This window comes from Aulonocara sp. 'chitande type north' Nkhata Bay, linkage group LG15 (assembly GCF_057382095.1).
Source record: "Aulonocara sp. 'chitande type north' Nkhata Bay isolate Kocher_YH1m ecotype deep benthic linkage group LG15, A_spYH_male_GT1.1, whole genome shotgun sequence".
In the NCBI taxonomy this organism is placed as follows: domain Eukaryota; kingdom Metazoa; phylum Chordata; class Actinopteri; order Cichliformes; family Cichlidae; genus Aulonocara; species Aulonocara sp. 'chitande type north' Nkhata Bay.
The window spans coordinates 11,394,781-11,409,037 of record NC_141358.1 but is presented as its reverse complement, the minus strand read 5'-3'; the positions used below and the strand labels follow the sequence as shown (position 1 = coordinate 11,409,037).

The 14,257-nt window shown below is 40.4% G+C and overlaps 1 protein-coding gene across 2 annotated transcripts in view; it reads left to right on the top strand.

The window, feature by feature from the left end:
- mettl24 (methyltransferase like 24) overlaps positions 1-14,257 on the top strand; it is a 41,405-nt gene that overhangs the window by 17,434 nt on the left and 9,714 nt on the right. Inside the window, exons 2-3 of one of the 2 annotated variants that reach the window (XM_086264130.1) lie at positions 3,364-3,462; positions 9,556-9,689. In XM_086264130.1, the coding sequence (XP_086120256.1) occupies positions 3,364-3,462; positions 9,556-9,689 (233 nt within the window). The remainder of the gene's footprint in view (positions 1-3,363; positions 3,463-9,555; positions 9,690-14,257) is intronic. The other variant, XM_086264131.1, reaches the window with a different exon arrangement.

Below are 14,257 nucleotides of genomic sequence, written 5' to 3'. Positions count from 1 at the left end.
ATAATGTTTCATGTACATTTTTTTTTCAGATTAACGAACCCCCTATTTAATTCATTTCCACTGACCATGTCATCTATGTAAAGGCAACAACCTTAAAATCTCTTGCTGAGGACAGAATTATGTCTAATTTCACAGGACTAAGGCTGCATCGCTGATGAGTGATGTTCTCTCTGTCTACCTTAGGTGCTGATGACTTGTTGTTGCTTGACTGAACACATAGTTTAGCACTAATCGCATCACTGCTCAGCAATAATCACCAGCTGGAAAAAAAAATCCTGATAGGTATGCACAGTAAACCCATAGTCTCTATTTTGCACTTTAAGCCTATTGATTAAAGATTGAATTTATTTTAATTTCCCATTAAGGCAAAAATCATTTTAACTTCTGAGGGAAGTATAAACACACTAGATTTAAACTTGCACTGTACAAGTCAGGCTGGCTATTCCAGTCCAGCACTGCCATAAAGTCTCAAAGTAGCCATAAAATCTTTGACAGACACCTCCTCCCTTGGCAAATGCTTCCAAATATTTCCATTTCTTCTCTGCTGTAAAGTGCTGGATCACTCGTGCTTGTGTGAGCACTTTGGAACCTCCCATTGTCCTTTTCCTCTTCCATTTCTATTCAACCGCAGCTTACAGCACATACTGCAACCTCCCAGAGACTTCATTGTCCCAGATATCTGCCCTCTGATCAGTACCCTAGTCCCAACCTGTACCAGGGTGATGTATGGGGCCTGACAGCTGAGTTGTTCAGGGAGGACTGGGTAAGGAGATGAAAAGGGCAGCTCACAGACAGAGAGCTCTGGGAGTCCCCGGGATGCAGAAAGGTAGATGTTATTTGTACACGTGTAAATGTACTTCAAATGCCGTCTTTCTGTCTCTGTAAAACCCTCCTGGCTTCAATACTGCAGTTTAGGAACAATGTTGATTAGAAGTGGCATTTTATTTTCTTCTTTTTGTCAGGGGCTGTTTGTCAGACTGGGGGCTTTGCCAGAGAGATTTTTTTTTATGGCCTGAGTTAAAATTATATGGTGGAATCTAAACAACAAATACTCCACGAGTTAAAAATCAAAAGACAGACAGCCCAATGATTGTTAACACTCATAGCATCTGATATTAAATAAACACAAAATCTGTGCAGCCCTGCTGTACATTAATGATGATGGTTTATGCTTAAATAGCTTTAAATTTATTGAATTGAGCTCTTTTTGTTGAGAAGCTGCATATTTCCACTGGAGATGTTTTGTCCAGAAGTAAATATATGACTATACCAATTAACCAGTTTATGTTCAAGACACTTCAGACATATGCTTTACCATGGGTTTAATGCCAATATGACTATTTACCTTGACTCTTCGAATCTTCAACCCATCACTCATAGCTGCCACTATAGCACTCAAATTATCTCATAATGCGCAAGCATATTTGTCAGATAATGATCTCTTCTGTGCTTGATACACATACAGATTTTAAAAACAAAACCTGTTCTGTTTTCAGTGTCTGTTATCGCATTTTTCTTTATATAAACATGTATTAGAGATGGACATTTTCAGCATTAATACTCAGGATGTAGGATGTGGCATTTCATAAATGCTTAACTTGTACTAATGAGCCATTACACACATACATCACCAGCCTGAATCTTTAATACTAATGCGGATGGATTCATGCTTTCATGATGTTTACACCAATTTCTGATCCAAATACTGCATCAGATATTGAGACTCGTGCAGGCAGCATTTTTCTAATCTTTTTTTGTGCAATTTTGGAAAGGAAACGCAAACTTTAGCCGTAGCTTCCTGTTCTTAGCTGATAGAAGTGTGACCCAGTGTGGTCTTCTGCTACAGTAGCCAGTCGCCTTCAAGGTTTGATGTCATGTGCACTGTTTGTAACGAGTGGTCACTACTACTTTCTTAACAGCTCGAAGGAGTCTGGCTGTTCACCTCTGACCTCTGGCCTTAACAAAGTGGCCGGTGAGTGTCTGTGGGTCCTGAGTGCCTTTTTAACTACGAAGCTGAGGTCAGTGATAGAGACCAGCAGAAAGCAGAAGTAAACAATCAATGGGGACGCAGGATGTTAGAAGAAAGAAAAAACAGGCAATGAAAAGAGCAACAGGATATTAGAAGACCGAGAAAGACAAAAGAAAACAGAAGCCATGATATAAAAGGAAGCAGAGAAAAGAACGGATGGGTTGAGGCAAGGCAAGCATTCGGATGTTTTGACACTCTGTAAATCGATTGAAGGCTTGATGCCAAACACTGAAAAGTGTCGTGTGGATCAAGCTCTGCAGCCATTAAAGCAAAAGCAGATTTTTTGTGTGTTGGCAGGTCCAGGATCTGCCTCAGTGGAGAAGAAAATAACACATATGGTGTTGTCAGATAACATATTAGCAGAGTGGTGTGGGGTTACGTACAGGCCTGTAAAAAGTCAAGCAAAGTGTGCACTGTATAGACTCAAGTATATTTTTTTTAAATATATGTATAAGCTCTAGTGTGTGTACATGTGCAATGAAGATTAAAAGAAGGATCAGTTAGTGAAAGTGTCAAATGTCTTAGTTATAGTCCTCTGTGTTGAGGCCACGTTAACCATGAGAGAACCATGCCACACGTGTCCACAGCAACAAACCTAAACACGATCTTGTCAGTAAAGACAGCCTAATCTAATTTGCACAGCTATGGGAAATTATGAAATAAACTGCAGTGCCCATACACAGGAGCGCCCTAGGCAGGGACGTGCACTCTCATCAAACCACAGCAGATAATTTGTTCCAGGGCTGCTAATGAACACTTGGCTGTGGTGTTTGACCCAAGAAATGATTGTACAAGCAACGAATACATCATCACAGAGCCGTCTCTGTCGCCCTCTGTACTGCATACTCTTTAACCCTCCTCTAATCACAAACAGGCGCATTCCTGTAGCATGGAAGCAGGCTTTAAAGCAAGGTTCTGCCACGTTTCAGGAATGCAGCACAGAGCTAAAGCTGCTAAAGCCCCCTGATGAAGGGGTCTAAGATCTTATTCTTCCACTTTCAAACAAAGCTCAATCCATACCTTCCAGCAAAGCATACACGTGAGTAAATAGGCTAGCAGTCCCCATTTTACTAAAATAACAACAGAAATGAACTTTAGCTGTTTGTCGCTAACACGTGTGTGTGGGGGAAATTTTCCTCAGAGCACACTGTGACCTAGTTCTATCAGTGGCTATACACAAGAGGGTTATAATACCTGAAAGAATAAAGCTCCCTTTATTGTTGTCCTTGCACTGGATTTCTTGTGAGTGGCCTACTTTGATGTTAGTGAGTTGCTCATTTTCATATTATTTCCATTGTAACTGTTCATGTATATGCGTATGTTCCCCTATTCAGACTCCACGGTGGCATATAGACCTGGAGCCCTGGGCCAGTGAGAGTCAGTCACTGGAGGATGAAGCTAAAAGGTTCCTCAGCTACATCACAACTCAGCAAGTGAGATTTTTTTTTAAATTTCATTTACTACCGAAATGTATTTTTGATTATTATTCATTTAAAATGCCAACATTAAAACCACTGACAGATTAAGTGTAAATGGACTGGTTCTTATACAGGGAGTGCAGAATTATTAGGCAAATGAGTATTTTGTCCACATCATTCTCTTCATGCATGTTGTCTTACTCCAAGCTGTATAGGCTCGAAAGCCTACTACCAATTAAGCATATTAGGTGATGTGCATCTCTGTAATGAGAAGGGGTGTGGTCTAATGACATCAACACCCTATATCAGGTGTGCATAATTATTAGGCAACGTCCTTTCCTTTGCCAAAATGGGTCAAAAGAAGGACTTGACAGGCTCAGAAAAGTCAAAAATAGTGAGATATCTTGCAGAGGGATGCAGCAGTCTCAAAATTGCAAAGCTTCTGAAGCGTGATCATCGAACAATCAAGCGTTTCATTCAAAATAGTCAACAGGGTCGCAAGAAGCGTGTGGAAAAACCAAGGTGCAAAATAACTGCCCATGAACTGAGAAAAGTCAAGCGTGCAGCTGCCAAGATGCCACTTGCCACCAGTTTGGCCATATTTCAGAGCTGCAACATCACTGGAGTGCCCAAAAGCACAAGGTGTGCAATACTCAGAGACATGGCCAAGGTAAGAAAGGCTGAAAGACGACCACCACTGAACAAGACACACAAGCTGAAACGTCAAGACTGGGCCAAGAAATATCTCAAGACTGGTTTTTCTAAGGTTTTATGGACTGATGAAATGAGAGTGAGTCTTGATGGGCCAGATGGATGGGCCCGTGGCTGGATTGGTAAAGGGCAGAGAGCTCCAGTCCGACTCAGACGCCAGCAAGGTGGAGGTGGAGTACTGGTTTGGGCTGGTATCATCAAAGATGAGCTTGTGGGGCCTTTTCGGGTTGAGGATGAAGTCAAGCTCAACTCCCAGTCCTACTGCCAGTTTCTGGAAGACACCTTTAAGCAGTGGTACACGAAGAAGTCTGCATCCTTCAAGAAAAACATGATTTTCATGCAGGACAATGCTCCATCACACGCATCCAAGTACTCCACAGCGTGGCTGGCAAGAAAGGGTATAAAAGAAGAAAAACTAATGACATGGCCACCTTGTTCACCTGATCTGAACCCCATTGAGAACCTGTGGTCCATCATCAAATGTGAGATTTACAAGGAGGGAAAACAGTACACCTCTCTGAACAGTGTCTGGGAGGCTGTGGTTGCTGCTGCACGCAATGTTGATGGTGAACAGATCAAAACACTGACAGAATCCATGGATGGCAGGCTTTTGAGTGTCCTTGCAAAGAAAGGTGGCTATATTGGTCGCTGATTTGTTTTTGTTTTGTTTTTGAATGTCAGAAATGTATATTTGTGAATGTGGAGATGTTATATTGGTGTCACTGGTAAAAATAAATAATTGAAATGGGTATATATTTGTTTTTTGTTAAGTTGCCTAATAATTATGCACAGTAATAGTCACCTGCACACACAGATATCCCCCTAAAATAGCTAAAACTAAAACCAAACTAAAAACTACTTCCAAAAACTCATCATTTGATATTAATGAGTTTTTTGGGTTCATTGAGAACATGGTTGTTGTTCAATAATAAAATTATTCCTCAGAAATACAACTTGACTAATAATTCTGCACTCCCTATATAGTGCTTTACTACTCTACCTGAGCGCTCAAAGCACTTTATACACCATTCACACTCATTCTCACAAGCTGTTTTCTATGCTGTTTCTATACAAGTGCTTTTTATTTAACATTCACACACATGCATACACTGATGGATGCGTTGGAGAGCAACTTGGGGTTAGTATCTTGCCCGGGGATATTTGGCATGCTTACTGGAGCAGCCAGGGATCAAACCACCAACCTTCTGATTAGTAGGTAACCTGATCGACCCCCTGTTGGTTCTTTTTGTTTTTATGAATATTTTCTAATATAATTTTTTTAATTGAGGTCTAGGTCTGTTTTCTGAGCTCATTAAAAGCACTTTTAATATTATTTTTAGATATCTGGTCATGACAGGACAGCCATAATGCAAACATGTGATTTTTAATAGACTATGATGCATATTGATCGTTTAACTCTTTAGGGAAATATTTAAATCGAGAATAAGTACTTTTACTTCTGATGCTTTATAGCTTGCCTACACCTTCCTGATGTCCACTATTAAAGCCCTATTCAATTATTACTGTGACATAATGTGCTTTATATTTACTATTTATTTCTTATTTGCGATATTGGCTGTGCTTAATGATGCAGTGCAAGCACCATCGATTGGGGGATTAATCATCTTTAACTCTTAATCACATTTTCTGTCCTCAAAGCAAAAATTAACCTGACACTGAATGCAAATCTAAGACTAGAGTTTGAGGCAAAAATAAATAAAGTAGTTAAGCCATGAGACACATACCTTTGGCTGCTTTTTAAAAAAAAAAAATAAGACTGCATCTCTTAGCCCATGATTGAGCTGCACTGGCATCTCTTTCACATTCAGCATAGCCAAAACATTTTTCTTGCCCTGACAGTAAGCAACTAATTCATTACTCTATTGATTACTATACAGATGGAGCTCACAGCCCCTCTATTCAGATCTAATCAATGAGTTGTTGTGGTTTGCTCCTTGGACTGCATCAGTATTAATTACTACAAATCAATGAAGATGTTTTGCATCATAATAATAAGAAGAAGGAAAAAAGGAAAAATATAAAAAGGAACTGAGAAAGGTTGGAATTCTGGTTGGAAGGTTGGAAAATCTTTGTCTCTACGATGGAGGCATTCTTTGAACTCATGTAGTTTGTGTGTGCGTGTGTGTGCGTGTGTGTGCGTGTGTGTGCGTGTGTGTGTTTTTCTATTGCAGTAAATTGGCTTGGAGACAAATCAACATCTTATCTTTATCCCTCACACAACATAGCCAGAGCACAGAGTACCAATCTCCAAATGACTAAGCATCACTCAGTCTGTCTTTCACAAAGCAGAAATTTAGTTCATTATGAATTAGTGCTGGGATGTGCGTGTGTGTGTGTTTAGGTACTTTTGGATTTTTGTGCGTGAGGAAGGAAGGGACAAGGACAGGAACAGAGAGAAAGAGATCTTGTGAGCATGTGTGTACAAGTGTGTGTTTGTGAGGAGCTGTGGAAGGGAACTGTCTGTCATTGACAGTGACAGGCGAGGGTGGAGGGAGCTGGTGTGGGGATAGCAGCATCCTCTGCTGTAATGCTGACTGACATAGTGCCTGGTGGAACTGTTACTAAGAGAGATGGCCTGCGACACAACTGTCCAATCAATACCAGTCAGCAGCTTTCACGTGTTCATGCACAGATAAGAGTAAGTCTATATAAAAATATTAATAATACTACTAATAATAGTGTGAAAGAATAAGGCAGCAGGAGCGTGGGATCAATTTCTGATTAGCTTATCAACAATAAGAATGAACTTCTCATTCACGCTCAGTGAATGTTCTCGGTTTTACAGCTCAGTATTCTTTGTAGCTTTGTTCAGCTCTCAGCAGCTCAATGCAACTGATATGTCTTTAGATGTGAAGTGGCAAAATAATCAAGAGTGATTTCGCATTTAATTTTCCACAGTGCATTGTATGCAGATAAACGCTTTCAACTCGAACGCATTAACGATGACGGACATTGTGGAGAATGTTCAATATGTAAGAATTGGTTTAAATAGAGAGCAACAAAGACACATCGGGCAACTTTTGTCCTTTGTCAGATGGTGACACTGCACTTCAGTGATTCAGTTGGTTCCTTCCTGCGTGACCTGTCACAGAATGATCTCATTAAAATGGGCGATTTATACAAAAGCCACAGTAAGAAATTACGCCTAAGAGGTTCTTTTGAAACTGTACAAATCCAGCTTGCCAAAAAAGGGAAGGCTGGCAATGTAAACACGGCTAATGAACAGTTTCAAATGTAAATTTCTTCTATTTTAGGAACAGTAAGTGGATTTATAAGAGGCTGGGACATAGTACATTTCTTCTTACACATTCGCTTGGCTGCAAAACGTCTGCCATCTGTGTCTTTTTACCTGAGTTAGGATCTAGAAAGTATTTCTTATTCACCATTGAATGTAAATGAAAGATGGATATAGCCGTCACCTACTAGTTATCAAAGTGCCATTTTGAAAATTTAGGCTGAGTGTTTTAAATGTGTTGTGTTTGGAAAGCAGACATTATAGCAAATGGGAGATTGATTAGGAAATAAAGAAAGCTGCGAAAGCAATTTGATTTTATCAATCAGGGGAGATAAAAGCTCATTTCAATACAGAGTTCTAAACACTCAGATTTCATTTTGCAGCCAGAAGATATGTAATGGTAATCAGCATACTTTCACATTAGGCTCTCTTTTTAGACTAGAAGTTTGTGGAAGCTGCTGTGCAAGGTGGATGCCTTTTATTGGGAATAATATAAGCTTTGGTCTCTTGCTCAAGGAGATTTTAGCTTTTTTAAAGACTGGTGAGAAATCCCCGGGCAACTTCTGATCACTAGGAACAAATATGCACTCCCCGACTAGATGGTGAGTGGTTGCTGGCTGTTTGTTGGTGAAATTAGTCGCAAAGAGGATGCTAAAAACCTCCTTGTGGCTTTGTTTGCTAGCAAATTGCTGAAGTCACCTGTAGTTTGCATAGAAAATGCTAACTTGTCTGCCAACCACTCAATAAGCGGTTGCCAAAAGTGACGCAAACCGAAAATGCTTGCTTTGCTTTCAAATTAAGAGTTGCCCCTTGCTGCTGCAACTAAGACATTTAAAAGGGCGCAACTTTCACTTTTGAAGGCAAATATTCTCATCACAAAATGTTCTCTCTGCACACAGTTTCACTGCCACGGAGAGGGTAGTTTGCAGACAAATCAGCATCTTTATGTAAGAGTGGCAATCTGCTGGCAACCAAAGCAACTGCATGGAGGTTTTCAGTGCACCACTGTATACGTCATTGCAAATGATTTTACCTAGCAACTCTCTAGCTGTGATAAGATGCAGTAGCACAAACAAAGTGTAGCTGTGAACATGCTACTTTGGACTTGAATGGTGTAGTACAGTAAAGCCAGACATTTGATGTCTGAGCCAATATTGTTTCTTCCCTTGCAAAGTTAATCTCGGCATCAGACAGAATGTGGAGAAACCGCACAGCAAACATTTGAGCAGTAGCTCCTGCTCTGTACTGGTATATGCAGGTGTGTATACAGCATTTTTGCAAATGTTGGTCCTTGGAGTCTTGGTTGAAATTGATTATGAAAGCTGTATTTTTAAGGTTGAAAAATATAATCCACAACATTATAGAACAATACACTGTTATTGTACAGTACTGAAAAAATATTTTTGTTAAAGATATGGCAGGATCCAAAGACTTTTATATGGAAGCAGCTAAAAGGATACTGTGTTTTAAATCCAACAAATTTTGTGGATTAAAGGGGGTAAAAGTACAATCTTAATCATAAATGAAGGATTTAAAGTCCTCGTTTTTAGTTTCTTTCTGCCAACCCAGTGACACTCGGCAGTGCATCAGCACCAGCTGTGCATCATGTCTGAGTCTGAGTTGTAGAACTCACCTAAAGAAATCAGGATATATCAGAGTGTCAACTATGCTGCCACATTTGACTCGTGTTTGCTTGAAATCCCTAGGACTCCTTTTATTGTACAGAATGAAATCTCACTCGTTTGGTTGGAGTAATGCTGTCAAAGAGTAATGCGCTCTTACACATGAAATGCTCGCTTCTCAGAAGATTTATCTCACCACAACCCCCTGCCCAGTTAACGACTAGTTCACTTTCACATTCAGTGACCAGTGCAGTGAACAGACTTGGACATCAATATCCAAACAGCGCAGGTGGTCTTGAATGTCCAGCATACAGACACAGACACTTATTTTTGCTTTGCGAATCGAGTCGATGTGGTTCTGTTGCTCTGTCATTCATTTCTTGTTCCATTTATATTTGCAATACAGGACTCCCACTGTGTCAGATAACATGGCTGTCTTGACAATAAGTTCTGCTCCTTGTTCCTGGAAAAATGGCTGTTATTATGTCTTGCTTTGTGTTTACATTTATGTTTGTCCAGGTGTCATGTGCGTCACTTCGAGGCAAGAAAGCAGACCAGGAAGGGTCCATTGGGGCATGGGCTGTGTGCCTAGATCCCAATTATAAACTGATCCGCAGGATAGAGAGCAGACACTGCAGGGTGTACTCTTTTGGGTGAGTATTGTTTGTTAGACACTCACACATAATTTTGTTTTTGCTAAATGTGTGTTCCCCTAACAAGGAATTGTTAGGGGAACACATAACACATAACTATTCTACCTTTGGTTCCTTTAACTGGATTGGCATGTAACCTTGACTTCAGTCAGCCAGACCACCAAGGCGTTTGACCTTCTTAAGCCCAGGCTGTCATTCACTCTTAACTTTGTGCCATGGATCGGCTCAGTCTAAGTCTGCTCGGCCAATGCTGAGGTGCAGCAATGGTTGAAGGGATTTTTCTGCTGGGAGAGAAGGCTTATTAGTTTGACCGTTGAGAGACAGCACAGGTGTGCTGGCATCAAGGCAAGCGAGGCGCAGATAGGTGTGGGAGAGTGGCAGGAGGGGCGGGGAGGTCAAAAGGGTGTCAGAGGCCAAATAGACAGGAGAAAAAAACATCTGATATCCTCTGGCTGACTGCAACGGCACTCTGTGCAGACAAGCTACATGGACACGCACTAAAATTCAAATGAGTTTTATCAAACATCTCAGAGATTGATACAAACATTTTGATATTTGGCTTGAATATCGGCTTGGAAAATGTGACTCAGATCTAATTTTTCAAATCAATGAAAGCTACTTGGCGATCTCTTCCTATCTAACTGATCACTTAATACCTCTGGAATTAAATCAGTTTACACTACGTCAACTCAACTCTGTCGAATACAGTAAAAGCAAGTCCCAAAAAGACATTAAATTCTTTAAAAAAAATTAAACTTCCCGAGTAACAAAATAAATTTCCTAGAATCTCACGGAGAGAGTTAATCAAGTCAGCCTGCAAACTGCTCTCTGAAGTTCCTCCCCATGTCCCCTATCTGACCTACATTCATTACACACACACACACGCGCGCGCGCGTGCATACACGTACACATGCTCTCACACACACTTCTTGGTCATACTCTTGCCTCTTTGGCAGGTATGTTGAGCATCCTACTCTCAGGAGAGTTTCTCTGACTTGCAAAGCCCTCAACTGTAGTCAACTGCAGAAGATTAAAAGGGATTTAATAGAAAAGCCAAATGCTTTTAGTACGCCTCTGTATGTGCCTTTGAACTCAGCACATTATCTAGGTACACTTTCGTGTGTTTTGCTGAACGTGTGCAGCTGATACATCTCATTTGCATGATGTGCAACGAGCCGGGGATGGCTGTGCCTGGGAAGGATGAGCAGCTGTTCACTGATTGGTCTGTCACATGTTGGTGTATAGGGGGGGACGCAGGATGTTTTTCCACATGAAAGACCAATTATCCACCTTTTCCACTGCTGTAAAAACAGCCCACATTCTGCTCAAATTAAAGCAGGCTTTGTTTAAACTTGTATCCCTTGTCTTCCGTGTATTCTTCAGTATTTGTATAATTAGTCCATCTGCCTCCGGTGGAAAGAACTTGAGATCGAATATTGAGGTCCAGCATTTTTAATACGCTACATAAATAAAGTGACTTGACTTTTAACATAAATGTGGGCATGTGAGATGCTGCTAGTGGATAACAGCATAAATCCCTGCAGTATAGCTAGTAGCAACGGTGGCTCTGGCTTCTCATGCTTTGTTTCCTTTAGCTCCCCTTCTGGGCAAAATTAAGAAAATATGATAATCAGCCATCTCATCACCATTACCTATTGTTCTTCCCAGAGTAAAGGCTGTTTGGTGATTTTTAGGAAGTTAACCAAGCATTATTCTATGAGTGATGGCTTTAGTATGAACTAAATAAGTGTAACAAAACCCCCACAACCAGTTAATAACCATAGGTTTTATATAGAAGCTGGACGAAGATAGATGTGAAGCTAAGCCCTGCAACAGACTGGCAACCTGACAGGGTTCTAAGAGACAGTGCTAAGAAATTCAGTGCTAAATATATACACAACACATATACTCTTATTTCACTCATCAAAACTGTAGCACAGGCTTATTAAAAAAGGCCAATTGAGATTTCCAAATCAATGTATTTGCAGATGTCTATTAGACATTTCTTCCTGTGTTGGCAGCAACCCATCAGTCACAATAACCTGATAATAATCTAAATTTAAAAAAAAAAACAAGCTTAACATGAACAGTGTTGCGAAAAATGGTTAAATTAGCCTGTAAGGACCTTTTTTAATGAGGCTGTCAAGATGTTTACTTCTGATTAAGAGGATTTCTGCTGTAAAGTTGGGCATTTAAACATTAGTCAAGTGACCACTGGACAAACTGTAAGTTTTGGGTTTTTACTGTTTTTAATGACATCAGCGATCAGTAATCCATTAGTGTGACAGTGAGCCTGAAACCATAACCATAACCTTGAAATTGAAGCAGCAACAGCAGTGTTAATTTAATTATTTACACCTGTCATTTTCCTGCGAGATGCTGAAAAGTTTGTCGTTAAAATTTGTCGTTGACTACACCTCCACATTTTCTATTTCGCAGGTAAAACTTTGGAGGGGCAACATTCAAGTTCACAGATAATATTGAAAATGTTTGCTCAGATCATACTGTCTCATTTTTAGTCAACATTCAAGGAGACAGAACTGTGAAGTCATGTTGGATTTGCACATGAAGGGCAGAAAAGATTTCTGCTCTATGAAACTGGTCTAAACTTGACAAGTTACCTGTAGAATGAATGACACAACTTTAGAGCATCAACACAGGCTAATGGACATGAGGGTGAAAAAAAACCCCAACAAACAAACAAAAAAACCTTTTCACATTTAAAGGACATGTTTATTCATGTCCTTTGGAGACAAATATTGTCATAAAATTGGGTTTTGTTCCTTAACTCTGAGTTTTTCTATTAGTATTTGGACTGCAATGGGTTTTATTCCTCTTATTGCTTTATTTCTAGTCCATTAGGATTCCTGTGTTTATGGTGTTTTGTAGTTTTACTATTTTCATGTCGTTATCTTCTTGATTATATTTTCAGTTTGGCCTTTAGGTTTCCTAGTAACTCTAAATTGACTGGTATAGAGCCCCTTTCTTCTCTACGTGGACCCTCAAAGAAACAATACACATCTTGTTTCTTTGCCTAAGTGAAATCAATATAACAATCAGACCCTGATGAATATGTCACAAGTAACTCGGGGTTCAGTATCTTGTCCGAAGATAGTGGAGCCAGGGGTCGAACTGCTATACCTGTGCCTGAGGCAAAGCCACGCCAGTGGTTATGGTTTTCTGCCACCAATTCCCTTGTATCTTGTCCAAGTGTGAAATTTAAAGTGAGAGACAGACAGTGACAGAGGCCAGAATGAGAAAAAACTGGCACAAACTGGGACAGTTTCTCGACCCACCAAGGGTTTGTTAATCAGCCCCAGACTTCACCACACCCAGACAGGCTGCTGACATAATGGGTCAGGTGGATTCATAGCTCTTTATTACATTTACAATCCTCTGGGAGTTTGTGACCAAGAATCTAAACAATCACAGATCTTCATATTTGGTTACATCAACAGCAGTCTCCTTACAGCCTCTATAAAGAATGTGTATGAAGTAAATTTCTTTCTAGAACACCCACATTTATGTAGCCATTCATCCATTATGTTACCCCTCCTGCTCTCATGAGAGACCTAGTAGAGACCCTCCTTTATGAACATTGTTATTCTGAAGGGCATGTGATGCACTGTGACTCCCCCCTTTTGCTCCTGCCGCCTCATGAGTCATCCCCGATCCCCGGAGTTTCGCTGCACTGATTCTCAGCCGCTCACCAAAACCTCACCAGAGAATGAAAAACTCTCAATGAAATATTTAGTGCTTTAAAAAGAGACATCTAGTTGCATCTCAATCCCTCACATATGCTCATTTCTCATCTTCCCACCAGCGTGATGCATTTGGGGACCCGGTGCCTCATCTGTAAAAGACGCGTACTGTGAAATCTACTCCCTTTGTCACGATTACAGAATACAGCCGCCGCGCAAACAAGACACAGGGGAATGCAGATGCAGAGACAGTGACAGAAAGAAAAGGAGAAAATTGTGGAATTAGAGAAGGGAGGGGTGGAATAAACAGTGAACAGCAGTGAGAGAGGTTAGTGAAAAAGTGCGGGGAGAAGGGAGAGAAGGCATGAAAGAGACAGAGACACGAGGGAACGTGTCTGTCTGCTTAGATTTACACATTTTAAAATAGAGAAGCAGGCCACTTGTAGGAAAAGAGATGTGGAGAGCAAAGGAGAGAAACATGAAACAAAGGAGACATAAGAGAGAAACACAAGCGTCAAGTATCTCCTGGCTAAAATCTTTATTCCCTTCGTTTGAATTATTGATTCTTTTCTGGCTCGGAGGCCAAGTAAGATCACAGTGACGCCGTGGTGTTATCTTGTCTGTATCCTTTTATCAGTTTTACTCGCTCTGTTGCATTTGACACGTGTAACGACCGGCTAAGGTGTTGTTTCATGTCACAAAACCGATCTTTGGGTCTTTGATCAAATGTTTTTGCTTTAGTGGCGCCTCAGAGCACATTTTTAAAGTTTTAGATCACTGGAATACAACAGAAGGGCTTCATCCTGCGTTGTTCCCCATATGGAAAAGAAATAGTAAAAACATATATGATTTACTCATGAAAGTGGC